General features: G+C 33.4%; 2 protein-coding genes across 3 annotated transcripts in view; both read right to left on the bottom strand.

Moving 5' to 3' along the window:
- Positions 1 to 104: 104 nt before the first annotated feature.
- On the bottom strand, positions 105 to 13,054 carry LOC130046520 (uncharacterized). 2 transcript variants are annotated; one of them, XM_056143902.1, is made up of 5 exons: positions 12,925 to 13,054; positions 10,731 to 10,988; positions 6,710 to 9,764; positions 4,686 to 4,943; positions 105 to 3,764 (listed from the first exon to the last, which is right to left on the bottom strand). In XM_056143902.1, exon 5 carries the CDS (start codon positions 1,812 to 1,814, stop codon positions 699 to 701), a length of 1,116 nt encoding a protein of 371 aa, XP_055999877.1. In that variant the 5' UTR covers positions 1,815 to 3,764; positions 4,686 to 4,943; positions 6,710 to 9,764; positions 10,731 to 10,988; positions 12,925 to 13,054; the 3' UTR covers positions 105 to 698. The 2 variants fall into 2 exon arrangements, with proteins under 2 accessions (XP_055999877.1, XP_055999878.1); XM_056143903.1 differs by lacking the exons at positions 105 to 3,764; positions 4,686 to 4,943 and having other exon boundaries at positions 6,810 to 9,764; positions 12,925 to 13,053.
- A 3,615-nt stretch (positions 13,055 to 16,669) lies between these two features.
- Positions 16,670 to 22,711, bottom strand: part of LOC125654176 (protein shisa-5-like) — a 34,182-nt gene continuing 28,140 nt past the window's right edge. Inside the window, exons 2-3 of the mRNA XM_056143904.1 lie at positions 19,302 to 19,559; positions 16,670 to 17,438 (exon numbers count right to left, since the gene is read on the bottom strand). Coding sequence (XP_055999879.1) covers positions 17,236 to 17,438; positions 19,302 to 19,559 — 461 coding nt within the window. The 3' untranslated portion in view covers positions 16,670 to 17,235. The remainder of the gene's footprint in view (positions 17,439 to 19,301; positions 19,560 to 22,711) is intronic.

Below are 22,711 nucleotides of genomic sequence, written 5' to 3'. Positions count from 1 at the left end.
TCGGGATGAAGTTTGGTAGTTATATAGGTTGATTATGTATGAATACAAAATGCTGACCTCCTCCTGATATTATTGCATAAAAAAATTCCGTTTTCCGTCCCGTTTTCAATTCCCCGTCCTAGCAACACCCAAAGGTATAGAGGTATATTTAGACTCACTACATATCAATGATAATTTTTAATGATACATGTATATATATCTCACCGAATTGCATTCATATAATGTGGTATACTATTTAATTTTTTTCCATTATTGAAAGTACTCGCACCTCAACAGTTAGAGATAAAATCAGAGGTTAAGAGCTCTTCCTGCTTTCAACTTTCTCAGACACTAGCTTCCTCAAACAACGTAACTATGCCTAAAGGCGGATCCAACGCCAGCGACTCCACCCCTCGTTAGTGTGTTTCCCCAGACCTCTGATACTGTAACCTCCGTTCTGAAATTTATGGATCCGAAACTGATTGAACATGTTTATCTGTTAATCTGTTTATGAAATGGCTAATATATGTTTTCAAACCCGAGGGCGCATATGACGTCACACAAAATGGCGCGTAAACTAGCGAAAGAAAATATGCATATCGCAAGATTTGAATTTCATCGCTTTCAAACTCGAAAACTACGCAAAATATTTCATTTAAAACACATTTAAAGTAGTTTTAGGCATAAAAAAGTTGATTTTGCTGAAAAAATGAAAAAGTTTAGAAACATGCGTTGTGTCCTTTAAATGTGTCTAAAACTGAAGCATGGTTTTGAAGAATTTCGTCTTTTGAAAGGGCAGTTGGAGTAAAAGTATGATTACCAAAAGTGGAACTAATGCCAAGTTCGTTTAAAATACAGTTGTAATAATGAGCCTTACAAACAAAGACAATGTTGTTACTAGCTTTGTCAGCTGGAACCAAAACATATTCCTCATGTAACCTATCTAATTCTTTTATCACTTCTGGTTTACTAAACACAGAAGGATAGATGGTACGTACTTTTGTTTTCATGTGTCTAATGCGGGATTTTAATATCCCTCTTATGCTTTTAACCCATTCTGACAATGTATCAAGTTCTTCTTTTTCATATTTAGCCCATCGTCTGGCATAATCTTCGACAGAACTCATAATAGAGATGAAGTTCTGTCGCCAATTAAAAGACCGAGGTTCTCTGTATTTAGAACATTTAAGAATAAGTGATTTGAGGTCCTCATTTTCAACTATATCAACATCACCAGTAATGACATGTCCAGCTGGACTGTAGTTGAAAGAAGATGAAGAACAAGAACATGTTGGTGGATTACGTATAAGATGGTCTATATCTAAGCACTGCAAAGTTTGTTTATAATTAAAAAGTTTGGATGCAATAGTAGAAGTATAGCTGTAGGAAATACAGGGTGTAGACTTGAACTTGAAATAAGTTGGAATACACGACTGAACCCTTTTATGACGAAGAATGTTGCTTATGTTGACGGCATCTATTCCTTTGTTTGTAAATTTGAGCTTAAGGAACTTACAGCATGATTTGGAAGGAATATCATCCATGGTCCGTGCTGGTTTATAGAGCCTGTGATAGGCAACATCCATAATCATAGAGTTAAGTATATATTCAGGTGTTGAAAAATCCAAGTATAGACTAGCCATAGCTTCTCCAAATAACGTAAGTAAAACCCCCAATGGAATAGAGTAAAGTTTTGTACAAATATGATGTGGACCCAATTGTCTGTTGACGTGAGGCAAAAGTGAATCAAACGTGACATCATTTATACTTGGTCTTTTATATGAACGATGTCCGTGACTGCGTTTTCGTCTTTGGGTATTGGGAAAGAGTCCCATCACATTAACGTTATTTCCTTGTGGACTAGTCAAATTTCCCACATCATATACATTATCATTGCATCCATATGGAAATGCAGTGCCTAGAGTCCTGATCCAGTGATCTTCTCGTTGTCTACGAAAAGGGGTGCTTAATGTAGGATTGTTTGTGTGATGGTAATTTTTTTCTACATCGTAATTTAATGATGGATTGAAATACTACGTAAACATGAATTCACTTGAACAGATATTCATTCTAAAAAACAATGGGGTGTTGTTGTGATGCTCGAGTTCAACTAGAAAATTAATCGTATTTCTTGTGGATATGGGTAGAAAAAACCAGAATATTGAAAAACTCAATATACGACCAACTTCCTCGTTTTGTTTCTTACAGTTACAATGCATGTCTAATTGCGATGAAAGTACAGCAGAGTTTTCTTACCTACAAAAGTTGTAAAAGAATACTAACTCTTTTATCAGTTAAATGTTTTAGAAATCAAATCAAAAAATATGTATCATGAATATAGAAATGTGAAATATAAACCATTCATTGATGAAAAGATATAAATATTTGTTTTGAACATATTTCACTATATAATACAAGTACATACAAACGAATTGGAGACAAGTTCTTGCAACTTAAGAATACTCTCCATTATAATTATATACAATACATTTATAAACGAGACTGTGAAACAAACCTTTCAAAATTCAATTATACGTTCTAACATTATATACAATACTAATTGAAAACCTAAAAAAATCGCTATTGTACTTTTGTACAGAGGCAAAAAATAAATAAATCGTGATTGAAGATACGTTGAATTTCAACAACATTATCTGATAGATATTGAATAGACTTATGATCTGTAAAAAGTTTTCTCCCAAACATCATTCAAAAAGTTTAAAAGAAAGTAAAGGCCCACGTAGAGAACCCTGTTGAACACCAGCATTAATAGTATTAATGGGAGATAGATTGTTTTTTCTATATAACTTTCTGCTTTCTGCCTGACACTTCAAAGATAACGTGTTTATTAACCAAAAAGTTTTAATTTGAAAAATAACCCCTGATGCCACACACTATCGACTGCCGCTGACAGATCACAGGATACCATTTGACAATAATCGTAAAACAAACGGTTTTATTTGTCTATTGATTGTCAAGCAGAAGATAAATCGAAATCTACCAGTAAGGCATATTTCTATATGATAAAACAAACGCACATTAGGTTCTTGAGGAGATATGCTACACCTGAAAATTTTTATATGAATGAAAAGTAGAGGATATGAGTATTAATATTTTGAAACTTTCAAATGTATATTATTTCGTTAAAAAATGCAGTTTTAGTAGAAAACAATCCGAGAAATATTTTTAAAACCCCTGCTTGATTCGAACACGCGATCTACAGTTCAGCAGTCGACGTGCTAACCTACTGAGGCACTCAGCTAGGCGAGAATTTTCAAAATGAATTGACAAATATTGCTGATATTTATATCTTCATCCATGTTTTATAAGGAAGTCAGCCATTATCACAATGTAGAGTGCCTCCTTAATATAAAATCTCATTATCTGACTGTCTGTCTGAGCAAAATAAATATCAAAATACACAACATTCAAAACGCTTATCATTCTGGAATAAAATTAATGTTCCTACGGAATTAAATATTGAATTGAAAAGATATTAGTGAAGATCCTGAATACTTCAACAGTCAATCACACAGTACCGCATAATCTGTGGTATTTTTCTAGTACTAGTAAGTCAGAAAACGTTTCCATTCATCAATATGTAGCCGGTGGTGGAGGGGGGTAAGCGGGATCGCCGCCCGGATGTTGATTGTAGCCTTGCTGCGGTTGTCCTCCATATGTGGGTTGTCCTCCATATGCCATTGGTTGTCCGTACCCTGGTTGTCCGTACCCCATCGGTTGTCCGTACCCCATCGGTTGTCCGTATCCGGGTTGCATTTGAGGAACTGTTATACAGCAACAATGAATTCATGTATCATTAATTATATGTCACAACAGTAATACATGTCTGTATATATTTCAATTTCTATTTTCTGGTGATTTCCTGAAATAGGTTCTATTTGAATTGAATTGAATTACTTTTTGTTCGGTAATTGCATGATATCTTGCGCAATTCATAGTTTACGAAACCATTCTGAGTGATTGGATGAAAAAATGGTAAGTAAACACAGGAGGTTCTTATGGTAGATAGGTGTTTGGTATTTTTACATGTATATATTTCTTATAGTAGATTGGTGTGTGATATCTTTACATGTAGGTAGAGTTCTTATAGTAGATTGGTATTTGATATCTTTACATGTAGGTATAGTTCTTATAGTAGATTGGTGTTTGATATCTTTACATGTAGGTATATAGTTCTTATAGTAGATTGGTGTGTGATATCTTTACATGTCGGTATATAATTCTTATAGTAGATTGGTGTTTGATATCTTTACATGTAGGTATATAGTTCTTATAGTAGATTGATGTGTGATATCTTTACATGTAGGTATATAGTTCTTATAGTAGATCGGTGTTTGGTATCTTTACATGTAGGTATATAGTTCTTATAGTAGATTGATGTGTGATATATTTACATGTAGATATCGTTCTTATGGTAGTGCGCTTGACAGGGTTTAAGATATAAATAACTTGATTCTTTCTTAGATTCAATCAACGAGCGCAAGAGAGAGAGAGAGAGAGAGAGAGAGAGAGAGAGAGAGAGAGAGAGAGAGATTTCAAATACAAAAGATTTAAAACAAAATTCCAAAATTCGATATATTTCCCCCTGATATTTCTTTTCTTTAAATCACCTACCCCTTTACTCTTAGTTTAGAAATTTCTTGAATACCACTTTGCTTTGTCGGGATGATTTTTGAAGCCATTACCTGTGGTGTTCGTGTGGTGGACGGTGGTCACATTTGTCGATGCAGGTTGAACGATCACTCCGGGTTGTCTGTGCTTCTTGCAACAAATGATCACGACGACCACTACGATGATAATGACCACTACAATGGATCCCACCACAGCTCCAGCGATTGACCCACCGTCAGTTTCGTAGTAGTAGTAGTAGTAATAGTAACAATAGTAGTAACTGTAGTAGTAACTGTAGTAGCAGTATGAGGCCGCCGATACCACGTGATCTCCTGAAACAGAAACAGGGATATCTGTATAGACACCTGTAATATAGTAACTATCGTAACATTATGACGACGTCGATACCATATGATCCCTTGAAATAAATACAAGGTTTTGCATAGAAAGCTACACTTGAGGAGAATGAAGAAATATATCCCCCTCCTACGGTATTTTTATTCTGTGGTGAAAATCAACGTTTTGCTATGGTGTAAAACTTATACGGTACCGATTTTGATGCACTAGATATGCATTTCGACAAATAATGTCTCTTCAGTGATGCGTAACCGAAATGGTTGAAATCCGAAATAACAATGAAGTTTTAGAGCTTTTATAGGGAAAAACAGTGTGCCAAAAAGTGGATTCAAATTCGTCTAAGGAAAACACCTATGCGTGAGGGAGAATGAATTTCTGGTAAAGCATAAAATCTGTTTATGCAGGAAAGAGTTAGGCTATTGTTTCTGACCGATGGACGCTGGAGATTTCAAATCCCTGCGCCTATATAAAACTCGTGGGGGAGGGGGGTCGACAGGTGCACATCATCGTATATATATGGTTTTCATACTGGATATAAATCTATAACCCGGAAACAGCACGAGACATTGGAAAGGGAATGCATACTCCTAAAATTAACAAAGGTTAGAAAACTTAGTTTTTAACAAAGAATAATCAAACGTTATTTAAAGTTCTAGTGTGTTCGTGAAACACTATGCAAGTGCGCATCGCCGAGTTAACTGACTTTACACTTTCAAAAATGACCTTTATCCGTCAAATGTATTGATGAGTTCACCAGATAGGTTTATAATACTTACTGTGACGTCATAGTACTTTCTCGTACATGTAGTCGTGCGTTACGTTGATATGAGAGATAACACGACTGAAGAAGACCGGTAACACGGTCAAAATATTTCAACAAAGTGTTTAGAGTTTTTTCTGTATTTTACTTAAAAAAAATAGACTTTATATATATATATATATATATATATATATATATATATATCCAATAAAAAATCAACTCACAAAACTTTAATACCTGGATGTATTCTTAGTACATATGTTCTGATTTTCGTGTAATTCAATATGCTGCGAGATTTTAAATAGTTGATTTTAAATCCCTTTGAAAGGACGTGATCTGAACGATTTCAGTCGGAGGGGGTCACACATTTTGTCTTCAGAGATCCATACCCTGTGTATGTTTATGGTAACAACGTCTGGTTTGCAAGAACATATGTACTTCCTTTAATATCATTCACATTTCCTTTAATTTTATCCATTTTAGAATTCTAAAATTTTACTACGAAAATCCGAGTACATGAAAGGCGTTACAAGCATTGCCATGCATTTCTACGATGGAATTGTAACATAATTTACAAAATTCTTCACAATCGTTTAAAAAAATATCTATAAAATTTTGAATTCAAATAAAGCAATAATTTGCTCTAAATCTGAAAATGTTATATTGTTACGAAAATGTGTTATTGTTGTAGTTTTGTATGAAAGGCGAAAATAACGAACATGATATTTTTATGTGACTTGAACCATAATCATTAATAAAATAAGTTTAAGATTTTATAAAAAGTAGGATTTTGAATCTATTGACTTTATATCATTATATAGAAATCATTTTTTGCACTTACAACATTTTCGACACCAATGGAAAAATCAGATTGAAAGTAATATAAAATTAACCAAACTCAAAACGCTTTTATCAGAGTCCAATATACATATTAGGGGTCAGAGAGACCTTGAATGAATGAAATTAGGTAAATATACTTACTTATGATAGATAAAAAGCTCAGTAAAAATACCCAAGTACCAGCCGAGGAGACCATGTTCGCTACTTCACGCAGACCCAAGTTCTGTAATTAATGCGCATGATCGGTTCCAGAGATATATATCAACTCTTTTTATTGCGAAAGACATACATTATTTATAGCAGTATAACAAATTGAACATGGATAATAATTACAAGAAAGCTGAAAATAAACGACCGATTCTTACAAAGGCATCTAGCAGATGTAAATACGATAGTATATGATAGCAGAAAGGAGATTGGTGATACAGTAGAAATTTAAAGATTACATGTTATAGATTGTTCTTAATGTATCACCGCTGTTTTGACGATTTATAATAATTATAATAATGATGTTAATTAGGGTAGTTATTATATACTTTCAATTTTATCTCTTCTTTTTTCTATCAAAGTTTGCGGGCATATATCACACGATATATGCCCGGAAACATTCCGGCCCGCAAACATTACGTCACAATCAAATTTCTACGCCGTTAATTTTCATATTTTTCATCTTTTTACTCAGTTAAACCGATAAAGTTATTGTTAAAAATAAAATTATTGTTAGTTTCTAAATGAAATTGAAAGTATATAATAAAAAGGTTATAGACTTTGTATGGGAAATATGACGACCTCGTTTTTTGTCGCGAACGGACCTCGCAAGCTCGGTCCGTCTACGCGCCAAAAAACTCAGTCGTCATATTTTCCCATACAAAGTATATAACCTATAATTATTGACATTGATCAAAATATCTGTGATAGTGAAAGTACAGACGGTTTTACAATTTTCAGTCAATTGGCGCTATTACAGACTTCATTTTAAGAATTGGGGTAAGAAATTCATTTTGGAAAGGATATCGCATGCAGAACACTTTATGTAATAGCTTTTTGCAATGCTCAAACATACTGTTTAGTCGCACAGTACCTGGACCCAGCTAAAAGTCGACCATAAAATAATAGACATTTTTCCCAATTCATTTCTGCAGATCTTCGGAAGTATACTGATTTTCGGGTGAACTTTGGTAGTAATATAAGTGGGTTATGAATGAATATATCAGAATACAAAGTAGAATTTCATATCAATTGGTTTATTGTGTTTACACCGGCTAACTTGGGTACCCTATATTTAGAGTTTTATATACCTTTACTCTTTAATAGGAAATTCGATGCCAAGCGATGCAATTGCCTGTGACCGAGACAATACCGGGCACAGGTTATATTTCCGACAAAGAATGTTGAACGGGGAATAACTCTTCACACCACGTCGTATGTTATTGATATATCGTGATTTATTGATGGACATAAATTCACTTGAACAGATATTCATTCTAAAGAAATGGGGTGTTGTTGTGATGCTCGAGTTTAACTAGAAAATCAATCGTATTTCTTGTGGATATGGGTAGAAATACCAGAATATCAAAAGACTCAATATACGACCAACTTCTTCGTTTAGTTTCTTACAGTTACAATGCATGTCTAATTTCGACGCAAGTACAGCAGAGTTTTCTTACATACAAAAGTTGTAAAAGAATACGAACTCTTTGATCAGTTAAATGTTTTAGAACTACCCCTTGTTGTCTACGGATTATTTTTAAAAAGTACAGAATTAAAATCAAATCAAAAAATATGTATCATAAATATACAAATGTGAAATTTAAAACATTGATTGAAGAAAGGATATAAACATTTGTTTTGAACATATTTCATTGTATAATACAAGTACATACAAATGAATTGGAGACAAGTTCTTGCAACTTAACAATACTCTCCAATATATATATATACAATACATTTATAAAGAAGACTGTCAAACAAACTTTTCAAAATTCAATTATATGTTGGAAAATTATATACAATATTAATTCAAAACCTAAAAAATCGCTAATATACTTTTGCATAGAGGGGAAAAAAATAAATCGTGATTGAAGATACGCTCAATTTCAACAACATTATCTTTTAGATAATGAATAGACTTATCATCTGCAAAAAGTCTACACATTGAGAAAGTTTTCTCCCAAACATCATTCAAATAGATTAAAAGAAAGCAAAGGCCCAAGTAGAGACCCCATGTGGAACAGCAGCATTAACAGTATTAATGGGAGATAAATTGTTTTTGTATATAACTTTTTGCTTTCTGCCTGAAGCTTCAAAGATAACGTTTTTAAAAACCAAAAAGATCTCCAGAGATTGCATAAGTTTTAATTTGAAAAAATAACCCTTGATGCCACACACTATCGACTGCCGCTGACAAATCACAGAATACCATTTGACAATACTCGTAAAACAAACCGTTTTATTCGTCTATTCATTGTCAAGCAGAAGATAACTCGATATCTACTAATAAGGTACAATTCTATATGATAAAACATATATATGAGTATTAATATTTTGAAACTTTCAAATGTACATTATTTCGTAAAAGAAAAAATGCAGTTTTAGTAGAAAACAATCTGAGAAATATTTTTTAAACCTTGCTGGACTCGAACACACGATCTACAGTTCAGCAGTCGACGTGTTAACCTACTGTGGTACTCAGGTAGGCGACAATTTTTAAAATGAATTGACAAATATTGCTAATATTTATATTTTCATCCATGTTTTAAAAGAAAGTCAGGTATTATGACAATGTAGAGTACCTCCTTAATATAAAATCTTTCTCTGGCTGTCTGTCTGAGCAAAAGAAATATCAAAATACACAACATTCAAAACCCTTATCATCCTGGAATAAAATTAATGCTCATACAATATGAAATATTGAATTAAAAAGATATTAGTAAAGATTCTCAATACCGCAACAGTCTATCACACAGTACCGCATAAGATGTGGTATTTTTCTAGTACTAGTAAGTTAGAAATGTTTCCATTCATCAATACGTAACCGGTGGCGGAGGGGGGTAAGCGGGATCACCGCCCGGATGTTGATTGTAGCCTTGCTGCGGTTGTCCTCCATATGTGGGTTGTCCTCCGTATGCCATCGGTTGTCCGTATCCGGGTTGTCCGTACCCCATCGGTTGTCCGTATCCGGGTTGCATTTGAGGAACTGTTATACAACAACAATGAATTTATATATCCTTAATTATATGTCACAACAGTAATACATGTCTGTATATATTTTAATTTTTATTTTCTGGTGATTTCCTGAAATAGGTTCCACTTGAACAGGCATATTAAAAGGAAATATCATTTTCCCCTTTTCCTGGAAATTTAGTTGTCTTTTGAATTCCTTTTTGTTCGGTAATTGCATGATATCTGCCACAATTAATAGTTTACGAAACCTTTTTGAGTGATTGAATGAAAAAATTGTAAGTAAACATTGGAGGTTCTTATAGCAGATTGGTGTTTGATATCTTTACACGTAGGTATATTTCTTATAGTAAATTGGTATTTGATATCTTTACATGTAGGTATACAGTTCTTATAGTAGATTGGTGTGTGATATCTTTACGTGTAGATATACAGTTCTTATAGTAGATTAGTGTTTGATATCTTTACATGTAAGTATATAGTTCTTATTGTAGATTGGTGTGTGATATCTTTACATGTAGGTATACAGTTCTTATAGTAGATTGGTGTTTGATATCTTTACATGTAAGTATATAGTTCTTATTGTAGATTGGTGTGTGATATCTTTACATGTAGATATACTTCTTATGGTAGTGTTCTTGACAGGATTTAAGAGATTGATAAATTGATTCTTTCTCAGATTCGATTAACGAGAGCATCATTTCAATTAAAGACAGCAACAATTCGATTTATCGCAAAACATTATCTAATGTGAGCTCTTATGAGAGAGAGAGAGAGAGAGAGAGAGAGAGAGAGAGAGAGAGAGAGAGAAATTGAGAGAGAGAGATTTCAAATACAAAAGATTAAAAACAAGAAAATTCCAAAATTCGATATCTTTCCCCCTATCATTTCTTTTCTTCAAATCACCTACCCCTTTACTCTTATTTTAAAAAAATACTTGAATACTACTTTGGTTTGTTGCGATGATTTTTGAAGCCATTACCTGTGGTGTTCGTGTGGTGGACAGTGGTCACATTTGGCGATGCAGGTTGAACGATCACTCCGGGTTGTCTGTGCTTCTTGCAGCAGATGATCACGACGACCACTACGATGATAATGACCACTACAATGGATCCCACCACAGCTCCAGCGATTGACCCACCGTCAGTTTCGTAGTAGTAGTAGTAGTAATAGTAACAATAGTAGTAACTGTAGTAGTAACTATAGTAGCAGTATGAGGCCGCCGATACCACGTGATCTCCTGAAACAGAAACAGGGATATTTGTATAGACACATTCAATATAGTAACTATTGTAAGATTATGAGGCTGCCGATACCACATGCTCTCCTGAAACAGAAACAGGGTTTTGCATAGAAAGTTACACTTGAGGAATAGAATCGAAGAAATATAACCTCCTCCTACGGTTATTTATTTTGCGGTGAAAATCAACGTTTTGTTATGGCAACGAATAAAAATCTGTTTATGTAGGTACGAGTTAGGCTATTGTTTCTGACGGACGAACGGGGGAGATTTCAAATCCCTGCGCCGATGTAAAACTCGGAGGGGGGGGGGGAGGTCGACAGGTGCACATCATCGCATATATATGGTTTTCATACTGGATATAAATTTGTAACCCAGAAACAGCACGAGACATTGAAAAGCTAATGCATACTCCTAAAATTAACAAGGGATAGAAAACTTAGTTTTTATAAAAGAATAATCAAACGTTGTTTAAAGTCCTAATGTGTTCGTGAAACACTATACAAGTGCGCATCGCCAAGTTAACTGACTTTAATCCTTCAAAAAATGACCTTTATTCGTCAAATGTATTGATGAGTTCACCAGATAGGAAGTAGTTAAAATAAGTACTACCAATGTTAAACCCGCATATATACAAAGAGTTAGAAACAGACGGGAGGAGCAGAGCCTAACAATAACACCTTTATCTGATATATTCTATCTCATCAGACATGAATATTGAACATCAAAGGAACTGTTAGAATAAGAGATGACGATAATATGAGTTTTTGTAAGGGGTGATAGCTAAGAATCTGTATGATCAATCATCGAGTATTCATGGCTACATGTAAGATACGTTTCAAAATATTCCGATTGACATTTCATCAATAGTCATAGCAGCTTTTTATTGCGCAAGTATATATATACAGGAACTGATCATTTTGGATTATATTCTATTGAATTATTTAATAACTATGTCGATTTCTTTATTCATTTTCGAATATATATATATATATATATATATATATATATATATATATATATATAATCTCCAAAGAAAAGCCAATCCCACGAGACTTAATTAGCTGGATGTATTCTTAGTACATACATGTATATTATGATTTTCGTGCAATTCTATATGCTGCTAGATTTTAAATAGCTGATTTTAAATGCCTTTAAAAGGACGTGATCTAAACGATATCAGTCGGAGGGGGTCACACGTTTCGTATTTAGAAATCCATACCCCGTGTATGTTTATCGTAATAACGTCTGGTTTGCAAGAGCAAATGTACTTCCTTTACTATCATTCACATTTCCTTTAATTTTATCCATTTCAGAATTCTAAAATTTTATTACGAAAATTCGAGTAATGAAAGGCGTTACAAACATTGCCATGCATTTCTACGATGGAATTATAACATAATTTACAAAATTCTTCACAATCGTTAAAAAAATATGTATGAAATTTTGAATTGAAATAAAGCTATAATTGCTCTAAATCTAAAAATGTTATATTGTTACGAAAATGTGTTATTGTTGTAGTTTTGTATGAAAGGCGAAGATAACGAACGGTAGTGTTGTATGTGACTTGAACCATAATCATTAATAAAATAATTTTAAGATATTATGAAAATAAAGATTTCGAATCTATTGAATTTATGTCATTATATAGAAATCAATTTTTGTACGGAAAGACAATGATGTAATTTTACTTCATTTATAGCCTCTGGATTGTTTTTTAGCACAAATATTTATTGCAAAAGTTAATAAACCTTAAGTTTTCTGTCATTGAAATAGTAAATCACAATTTTACAACAACACTTTCAACACCAATGGTAAAATCAGAATGAAAGTAATATAAAATTAACCAAACTCAAAACGCTTTTATCAGAGTTTCAATATACATATTAGTGGTCAGAGAGACTTTAATTTGATGAAATTAGGTAAATATACTTACTTATGATAGATAAAAAGCTCACTAAAAATACCCAAGTACTAGCCGCGGAGACCATGATCGTTACTTCACGCAGACCCAAGTCCTAAAATCAATGCGCATGACCGGTTCCAGAGATATATATCAACTCTTTCTATTGCGAAAGACATACCTTTTATATATAGCATTATAACAAATTGAACATAGATAATAATTACATCAGAGCTGAAAATAAACGACCGATTCTTACAAACACATCTAGCAGATGTAAATATGATAGTAGAAAGGAGATGGACGGTACAGTAAAGATTTAAAGGTTACATGTTCTAGACTGTTCTTAATGTAATAGAATGGAGATTGACGATACAGTAGAGATTTAAAGATTACATATTATAGACCGTTCTTAATGTAATAGAAAGGAGACTAATGATACAGTAGAGATTTAAAGATTACATATTATAGACCCTTCTTAATGTTATAGAAAGGAGACTGACGATACAGTAGAGATTTAAAGGTTACATATTACAGACTGTTCTTAATGTAATAGAAAGGAGACTGATGGCACAGTAGAGATTTAAAGGTTACAGGTTACATACTGCTCTTAATGTAATAGAAAGGAGATTGACGATACAGTAGAGATTTAAAGGTTACATGCTACAGACTGTTCCTAAAGCAATAGAAAGGAGACTAATGATACAGTAGAGATTTAAAGATTACATGTTATAGACCGTTCTTAATGTAATAGAAAGGAGACTAATGATACAGTAGAGATTTAAAGATTACATGTTATAGACCGTTCTTAATGTAATAGAAAGGAGACTAATGATACAGTAGAGATTTAAAGATTACATGTTATAGACCGTTCTTAATGTTATAGAAAAGAAATTGACGATAGAGTAGAGATTTAAAGGTTACATATTACAGACTGTTCTTAATGTAATAGAAAGGAGACTGACGATACAGTAGAGATTTAAAGGTTACATGGTATAGACTTTTCTTAGCTGAAAAGCTTTACCAATAAAGTTTTCTAAAATACCGAGGTTATTTTACGTTGTTTTCATGCAATAATTATATAAATTTGTACATGGAGAATGCAGTATAAGTGAATCTTCTAAATGAAAAGTGGAGATAACGAGCAGTGATCAATCTCATAATTCCCATAAGCAATATAAAATAGATAGTTGGGCAAACACGGATCCTTGGACACACCAGAGGTGGGATCAGGTGCCTAGGAGGAGCAAGCATTCCCCTGTCGACCGGTCGCACCCGCCGTGAGCCCTATATCCTGATCAGGCAAACGGAGATATCCGTAGCCAAAATCAGTGTGCCAAGAACAGCCTAACAATCGGTATGAAACATTTCAGACAGCATTTGAACAATGACAGGTCGTATTGACGAACTAGATCGTTAAAACGACCATAGAATTTGCGAAATGCTGACTTCATTTGAGACTGTTGAAACCCCAGTACCATCAAGTTGTTTGTCAGTAGCTTTCCTCGATTTAAAAACTGACTATACGCGGAAAATGCAAGATGAAGATAACGAACAGTGATCAATCCCATAACTCCTACAAGCAATACAAAATAGATAGTTGGGCAAACACGGACCCCTGGACACACCAGAGCCTAGGAGGAGTAAGCATATAAATGTTATATCTATAAATTTCTGACTGACAATTTTATATTATCTAGCAAAGAAACATTCTGTAGAACAAAGAAAAAATATCAGCAGGCTAAGACTATCTACACACTCTTTGAAAAAGATTGGCTCTGAAATATACCAAAATCTGATGTCAATAACTACCCAAAGGGGATGAAAGAACCCATAACGATTGAAAGACTCAAATACTAGTTCCTATCAATATTGATTCATTATAGTACATATATTATGCTAATAACAAGTCTTTATGAATATACAAATGTTTTATAATGTCTATTCTTATTTAAACCAAATTAACATAGCTGTTTGACGATTTATAATAATGATGTTAATTTGGGTAGTTAGTATCACCGATCAAAATGACTGTGATAGTGAAAGTACAGACGGTTTTACAATTTTCAGTCAATTGGAGGTATTACGGAGTTCATTTCATGAATTGGGTTAAGAAATTCATATTGGAAATGATATCTTATGCAGCACATTCTATGTAATAGCTTGTTGTAATGCTCAAACATTCTGTTTAGTCGTATAGTGCCTGGGCCCAACTAAAATTCGACCAAAAAATAATAGGCATTTTTCAGAATTCTTTTCCGCATATCTTGGAAGGTTTACTGATTTTCGGGATGAACTTTGGTAGTAATATAGGTTGATTTTGTACATGTATAAATATATCAGAATACAAAGTCGAATTTTATATCGATTGGTTTATTGTGTTTTCATCGGGTAACTTGGGTATCCTATATTTAGAGTTTTATACCTTTACTCTTTAATAGGAAATTCGATGCCTAGAGATGCAATTGCTTGTGATTGAGGCATTACCAAGCACATGTTATATTTCCGACAAAGAATGTTGAACGGGGAATAACTCTTCACACCACATCCTATTTTATTAATAGTTACCAGTAGGATATCTACATGTATCTAATTCCATTGGTTGATGCAGAATATATTGTATCATACGCTCTAAAGGACATTTGAAAATTAAAAGGATATTTTTGGGTATTTGAACAATATAGTCGAAAATGTGTGACTTATTTACACGTGCATTCAGCCATTTGCAGGAAATGTGTCAACAGAATGTAGTAAATAAAACGTTTGAAAATCATTTATCGCGATTTAGTGATAGAATGAAATTCTAAGAAAACATAAATTCACTTACACAGATATCCAGTCTAGAGAAATGGGGTGTTGTTGTGATGCTCGAGTTTAACGAAAAAATCAATCAGGCGTATTTCTTGTGTACATGGGTAGAAAAATCCAGAATATTGAAAGACTCAATGTACGACCAAATTCCTCGTTTAGTTTCTTACAGTTACAACGTATGTCTAATTACGATGCTAGTACAGCATATAATTTTCTTACACACAAAAGTTGTAAAAGAATGCTAACTTTATTGTCAGTTAAATGTTTTAGAACTACCTCTTTTTGTCTACGGATTATTTTTAAAAAATACAGAATCAAAATCAAATCAATAAATATGTATCATAAATATACAAATGTGAAATTTAAAACATTGATTGAAGGAAAAAAATATAAACATTTGTTTTGAACATTGTATAATACAAGTACATACAGACTGATTGGAGACAAGTTCTTGCAACTTAACAATACTCTCCAATATACTTATATACAATACATTTATAAAGAAGGCTGTCAAACAAACTTTTCAAAATTCAACTATATGTTGGAAAATCATACACAATACTAATTCAAAACCTAAAAAATCGCTAATGTACTTTTGTAGAGAGGGGGAAAATAAATCGTGATTGAAGATATGTTCAATTTCAACAACATTATCTGTTAGATATTGAATAGAATTATCATCTGCAAAAAGTCTACACATTGACAAAGTTTTCTCCCAAACATCATTCAAATAAATTAAAAGAAAATAAAGGGCCAAGTATAGACCCCTGTGGAACACCAGCATTAGCAGTATCAATGGAGATAAATTGTTTATTGTATATAAATTTCTGCTTTCTGCTCGAAAGATAACGTTTTTAAAAACCAGAAAGATGTCCAGATATTGCATAAGTTTTAATTTGAAAAATAACCCCTGATGCCACACACTATTGACTGCCGCTGACAGATCACAGGATAAAGTTTGACAATACTCCGTATAAAAAACCGCTTTATTCGTCTATTCATTGTCAAACAGAACATAACTTGATAAATACTAATAAGGTACATTTCTATATGATAAAACAAACGCACATTAGGTTTTTAAGGAGGTATTCTACACCAGAGAAATTTGATATGGATGAAAAGTGAAGGATATGTACAACAATATTTTGAAACTTTCAAATTTACTTCATTTAGTCAAAACAATTTAGTTTTAGTAGAAAGCAATCTGAGAAAAATTTAAAATCCCTGCTGGACTCAAACACGCGATCTACAGTTCAGCAGTCAACATGCTAACCTACTGAGCTACTCAACTAGGCGATTTTTTTTTAAATGAAGACAAATATTGCTGACGCATGTATTTATATTTTCATCCATGTTTTGAAAGGATGTCAACCATTATGACGATGTAGAGTACCTCTTTAATATAAAATATCTTTCTTAGTCTGTCTGTCTGTCTGATTAAAATAAATATCAAATACTGAATATTGCATCTTTTTATCACACAGTACCGCATAATATACGGAGTACTGGAAAGTCAAGAAAAGTTTCAATTCATCAAATCACCGGTGGCGTTGGCGGGTAAGCGGCATCGCCGCTTGAATGTTCACTGTAGCCTGGCTGCGGTTGTCCTCCATATGTGGGTTGTCCTCCGTATGCCATCGGTTGTCCGTACCCTGGTTGTCCGTACCCCATCGGTTGTCCGTATCCGGGTTGTCCGTATCCCATTGGTTGTCCGTATCCGGGTTGCGTTGGAGGAACTGTTATATAACAATATCATTAATCATGAGTCACAACAGTAATATGTTTCTTTAATTTCTATATTCTAGTGATTTTCTGAAGTAGGTTCCATTTGAACACACATATTAAAAAGACATCTTGTTTCGCTTTAACTGAAAATTTAGGTGTCTTTTGTATTCCTTTTAGTTCAGTATGTGGCACAATTAATATTTTACGAAACCCTTTAGAGTGATTGGATATGAAAATTGTAAGTAAGCACAGGAGGTTTTTATAGTACATTGGTGTTTGATATCTTTACATGTAGTTATATAGTTCTTATAGTAGATTGGTGTGTGATATCTTTACATGTAGATATATAGTTCTTATAGTAGATTGGTGTGTGATATCTTTACATGTATGTACGCGGTTGAGTTAAGGCTTTCCCCATAAAATTTTTAATACCAGTGCTGTATATAAATATACTTTACCGCACTGGCACATTGCGCGACGTCACAATGAAAAATACGTCATGACGAAGGTCATGACGCACATATCACAGTCCTTTTGTGGTTGGAAATGTCAAAATATTGTTTCGTTATTTACCACCGCTGTCATACAGTAAACTGCAATTGCGTAAAAGTTTCCGTCAAATGGGTTATATTAATTCTCTTTGATATTGAAAAAGTTTCAATTTCTTCTTTATATAGCATACATGCTAAAGTAATATCCATATTATATTATGATCTTGATATCGCCCCTAATCTACACGTGTAGTTACTTTCACAATGGACTCATTTGCATAAACAGGGTTTCTGTACATCAAAATTTCATCATTGGCACGACACCCCGAGATTTTTAAGTGAAAGATGTTTGATTTATGTGACATGTGAACTTCAGTGCCAAAGGAAAGTTAGGACAGCAAATTCTAGCTTCAACAGAAAATATGTTTTCCAGGTTAGATTCAACTTCGTATGTGCAAAATTCGCTGCATCTTGCATATTCAATGCAAAAATTAGACATGTTACAAGTCACAATAAACTTGCTCTCAGCACTTTTCAAATTAAGAAATTAATATGCTTTGAAGTTATATTAACTTCAACTTGCATTAATATCTGGATATCGTGCCAATTCAACGATTTATACATACACGATACGTTTTTATCTTGATATTTGATCACGTGATACAGAGTTGATGTAGAGACTGTCGGTCTGGTGAAAAATGTATAAGATGTCAATATGCACTTAATGATATATAAATATTGTTTTTGTATAAAAGGGTTGTGTTTACAGAATTTGTCACAAATTGATCTGTTTATCAACGCTTTTTTCCTGACATATTTTTATGGCCCTACTTAACACAACTGCGTATAGTTCTAATAGTAGATTGGTGTTTGATATTTTTACATGTATGTATAGTTCTTATAGTAGATCGGTGTTTAATATGATTACATGTAGGTACAATTATTTAAATAGTGTTCTGTACAGGCTTTGATAGATTGATAAATTGATTCTTCCTCAGATTCAAATAACGAGCGCAACATTTCAATTTAAGACAGCCACAATTCGATTGGATCGCAAAACATTATGAAAGGTGAAGATAACGAACACTGATCAATCTCATAGCTCCAATAAGCAATACAATATAGATAGTTGGGCAAACACAGACCCCTGGACACACCAGAGGTGGGATCTAATGTGTGTGTGTGTGTGTGTGTGTGTGTGTGAGAGAGAGAGAGAGAGAGAGAGAGAGAGAGAGAGAGAGAGAGACCATTTTTCAAATATAATGCTTGAAATCAACACAATTCTATATCTTTTTCCCCTATCTTTACAGCTACCCCTTTACTCTAATTCTAGAAAATACTACTTACACATGTAATTTGTCGTGATGATTTATAAGTCATTACCTGTGGTGCTCGTGTGGTGGACAGTGGTCACATTTATCGATGCAGGTTGAACGATCACTCCGGGTTGTCTGTGCTTCTTGTAGCAGATTATCACGACGACCATTACGATGATAATGACCACTACAATGGATCCCACCACAGCTCCAGCGATTGACCCACCGTCAGTTTCGTAGTAGTAGTAGTAGTAATAGTAACAATAGTAGTAACTGTAGTAGTAACTGTAGTAGCAGTATGAGGCCGCCGATACCACGTGATCTCCTGAAACAGAAACAGGGATATTGTACAAACGTTTTGTTTGTTATCAGCTTTTGTAGTTTAGTTGTAGTTTTAGTTTCCTTTTCTATTTAGTTTTCTTTTCGATGTAAATATTCTATCGTTCTGAGGAAGGGACAGGTTGTCCTGAAAATTTGACAATTCACTGTTGTTTGTGTCTGTCATTTTAGTGCTCTTTATATATATATATATATATATATATATATATATATATATATATATTTCGGTTGAACATCACTGAAGAGACATTATTTGTCGAAATGCGCATCTGGTGCAGCAAAATTGGTACCGTATAAGTTTTACATTATGACCCCTGGGTCGAGGCCTCTGCTTATGGACTGTTAGTCCCCGAGAGTCTTTACAGCCCAGTAGCTAAGTATTTCGTTACTAGGTTGAAAATACGGATGTATATTTAATTGCTGTTATAAAATCTAGAAAGTCAATTCAAAATTAAGGATTATCTCCTTCACGCATAGCTTTTATCCTTAGACGAATTTGACTCCACTTTTTTGGCACACAGTTTTTCTCTATAATAGCTCTAAAACTTTATTGTTATTTCGGACTTCAAACATTTCGGTTGAGGATCACTGAAGAGACATTATTTGTTGAAATGCGCATATGGTGCATCGAAATTGGTACCGTATAAGTTTTACATATAAAGCACAGAAAATTTCACTTTATTTGGATACCCACCTCCGTCCCTCACGACCTGCGGAACCAACTCTCCTAGCAGCATGTAACCAGCGCGCTAGACCGCTCGATCATCTAGGCAAGATTTATATCCAAGTAAGAAGCAGAAGTGGACGACTCCGTGGTGTCTTTTATTTCGAGGTCGCAGGGATATATCGACATATGAATGAAAGTTATTGTTAATAGACAAAACGTCATCGATATATCGAAATGTCGAATTGAAGGCCCAGCAGGATATTTTTTCTTCTCAAGTAGAAGTTTCGGAATAATTTCTGCTTCATATGAATATAAAAATAGGTCAGCTAACAAAGGAGCAGAATTCGTACCCATGGGGATTCCGACAGATTGTTGGAGGAACTGACCACCAAAGATCAGAAAGATATTGTCAATGAGGAAATCTAGTATATTTTGTGCGTGGAATCAGAATGGTGTTGGACAAATTAATATTTAGGATGACTGATCACTAGATATGAATGTTTCCGTTTTCCATTTTTATTGACATATCAAACGTCTATGATTTAAAAAAGTATAGCCTTTAATTTATCGTGTGAAATGGTCGTGTAAAGTGTTGAAAAGTCATAGGTTTTCATGTTGTTGATGTGAGAAAAGTTTTGCGATTTCAAGTTAGCTAAAAGTTCTTTGAAGTTTTTTATATATAGAAAAACCACTTCTGGCATATGCAGTCGCACAGTGGGTCGAAGTTTGAAGTTTTTCCTTCGCAGCTGTTAACATTTTCGTGAGGAGCAAAGATAGGACACTTACTGGATCCAGCAATGTATCTTTGTAAGGGTTTTTATGTAGGTTAGGAATCCAGTATAATTACGGTAACTCATATTCATTCGACCCACCGACAGGGATACCAAATGTGCCTAAAACTGAAGCATGTTTTTTTTTGGTTGGTTTTTTGTTGTGTTTTTTTTTGTTTTTTTTTTTTAGAATTCCATCGTTTGAAAGGGCAGTTGGAGTATAAGTACGATTGCTAAATGTGGAATGAATGCCAAGTTCGTTTAAAATACAATTGTAATAATGAACCCTACAAAGACAATGTTGTTACAAGCTTTGTCAGCTCGACCAAAACGTATTCCTCATGTAACCTTTCTAATTCTTTTATCATTTCTGGTGTACTAAACACATGAGGGTACTTTTGATTTTTATGTCTATTGCGGGATTTTAATATTCCTCTCTTCTTAGTACATATATAATAATTTTCGTGTAAGTCAATATGCTCCTAGACCACAGTTCATTGATTTTACTTACCTGATTTTAAATGAATTTGAAAGGACGTAGTCTGAATGATTTCAGTTGGAGGGGGTCACAGCTTTTGTATTCAGGAATTGAAACCCTGTGTTTGTTTATCGGAACAACGTCTGGTTTGCCAGAGCATATGTACTTCCTTTACTATAATTCACAATTTTATCCTGTTCAAAATTCTAAAATTTTATTAAAAAAGCCGAATACATGAAAAGGCGTTACAAGCAAGACATGGCATTATCATGCATTTCTACGATAGAATTATAACATAATTTACAAAAAAAAATCACAATCATTTGACAAACATTTATATGAAATTTGGAATTCAAATTAAGCAACATTAGTTCTAAATCTGAAAAAAATTATATTGTTACAGAAATGTGTTATTGTGGTAGTTTTGTATGTGACTTGAACCATAATCATTCATAAACTACATGTAAGTTTAAGATTTTATGAAAATAAAGATTTCGAATCTTTTGAATTTATAGCGTTATATAAAAGTCAATTTTTATACGGAAAGACAATAATGTAATTTTACTTCATTCAGAGCCTCTGGATGGGGTTTTTAAACACAAATATTGTTAACAATAGTCAATAAACCTTAAATTTTCTGTCATTGAAATAGGAAATCAAAATTTTACAACAAAATGTCCGACACCAAAATGACAGCTAATACATGTAATGCTTTAAATGATTATTTTCTAACAAGAACAATATGAACAATTTGAGTTAATGGTAAAATCAGATTAAAAGTAATGTAAAATTAACCAAACTCAAAATGCTTTTATCATAGTCTAATATACATATTAGGGGTCAGGGAGATCTTGAATTGATGAAATTAGGTAAACATACTTACTTATGATAGATAGAAAGCTCAATAAAATACCCAAGTACTAGCCGAGGAGACCATGGTCGTTACTTCACGTTGAACCAAGTCCTGTAATCAATGCGCATGATCGGTTCCAGATATATATATAAATTCTTTTTATTACGAAAGACATGCATCTTATATATAGCATTATAACAATTTGAACATGTATAATAATTATAACAAAACCGAAAATAAATGGCCGATTCTTACAAAGGTATCTAGGAGATGTAAATAGGATAGTATATGACAGTAGAAAGGAGACTTACGGTACTGTAGAGATTTAAAGGTTACATGACGTTTTGTCTATTAACAATAATAACTTTCA

This window comes from Ostrea edulis, chromosome 7, assembly GCF_947568905.1.
Source record: "Ostrea edulis chromosome 7, xbOstEdul1.1, whole genome shotgun sequence".
Classification (NCBI taxonomy): Eukaryota; Metazoa; Mollusca; class Bivalvia; order Ostreida; family Ostreidae; genus Ostrea; species Ostrea edulis.
This window is presented reverse-complemented; position numbering and strand designations above follow the sequence as displayed.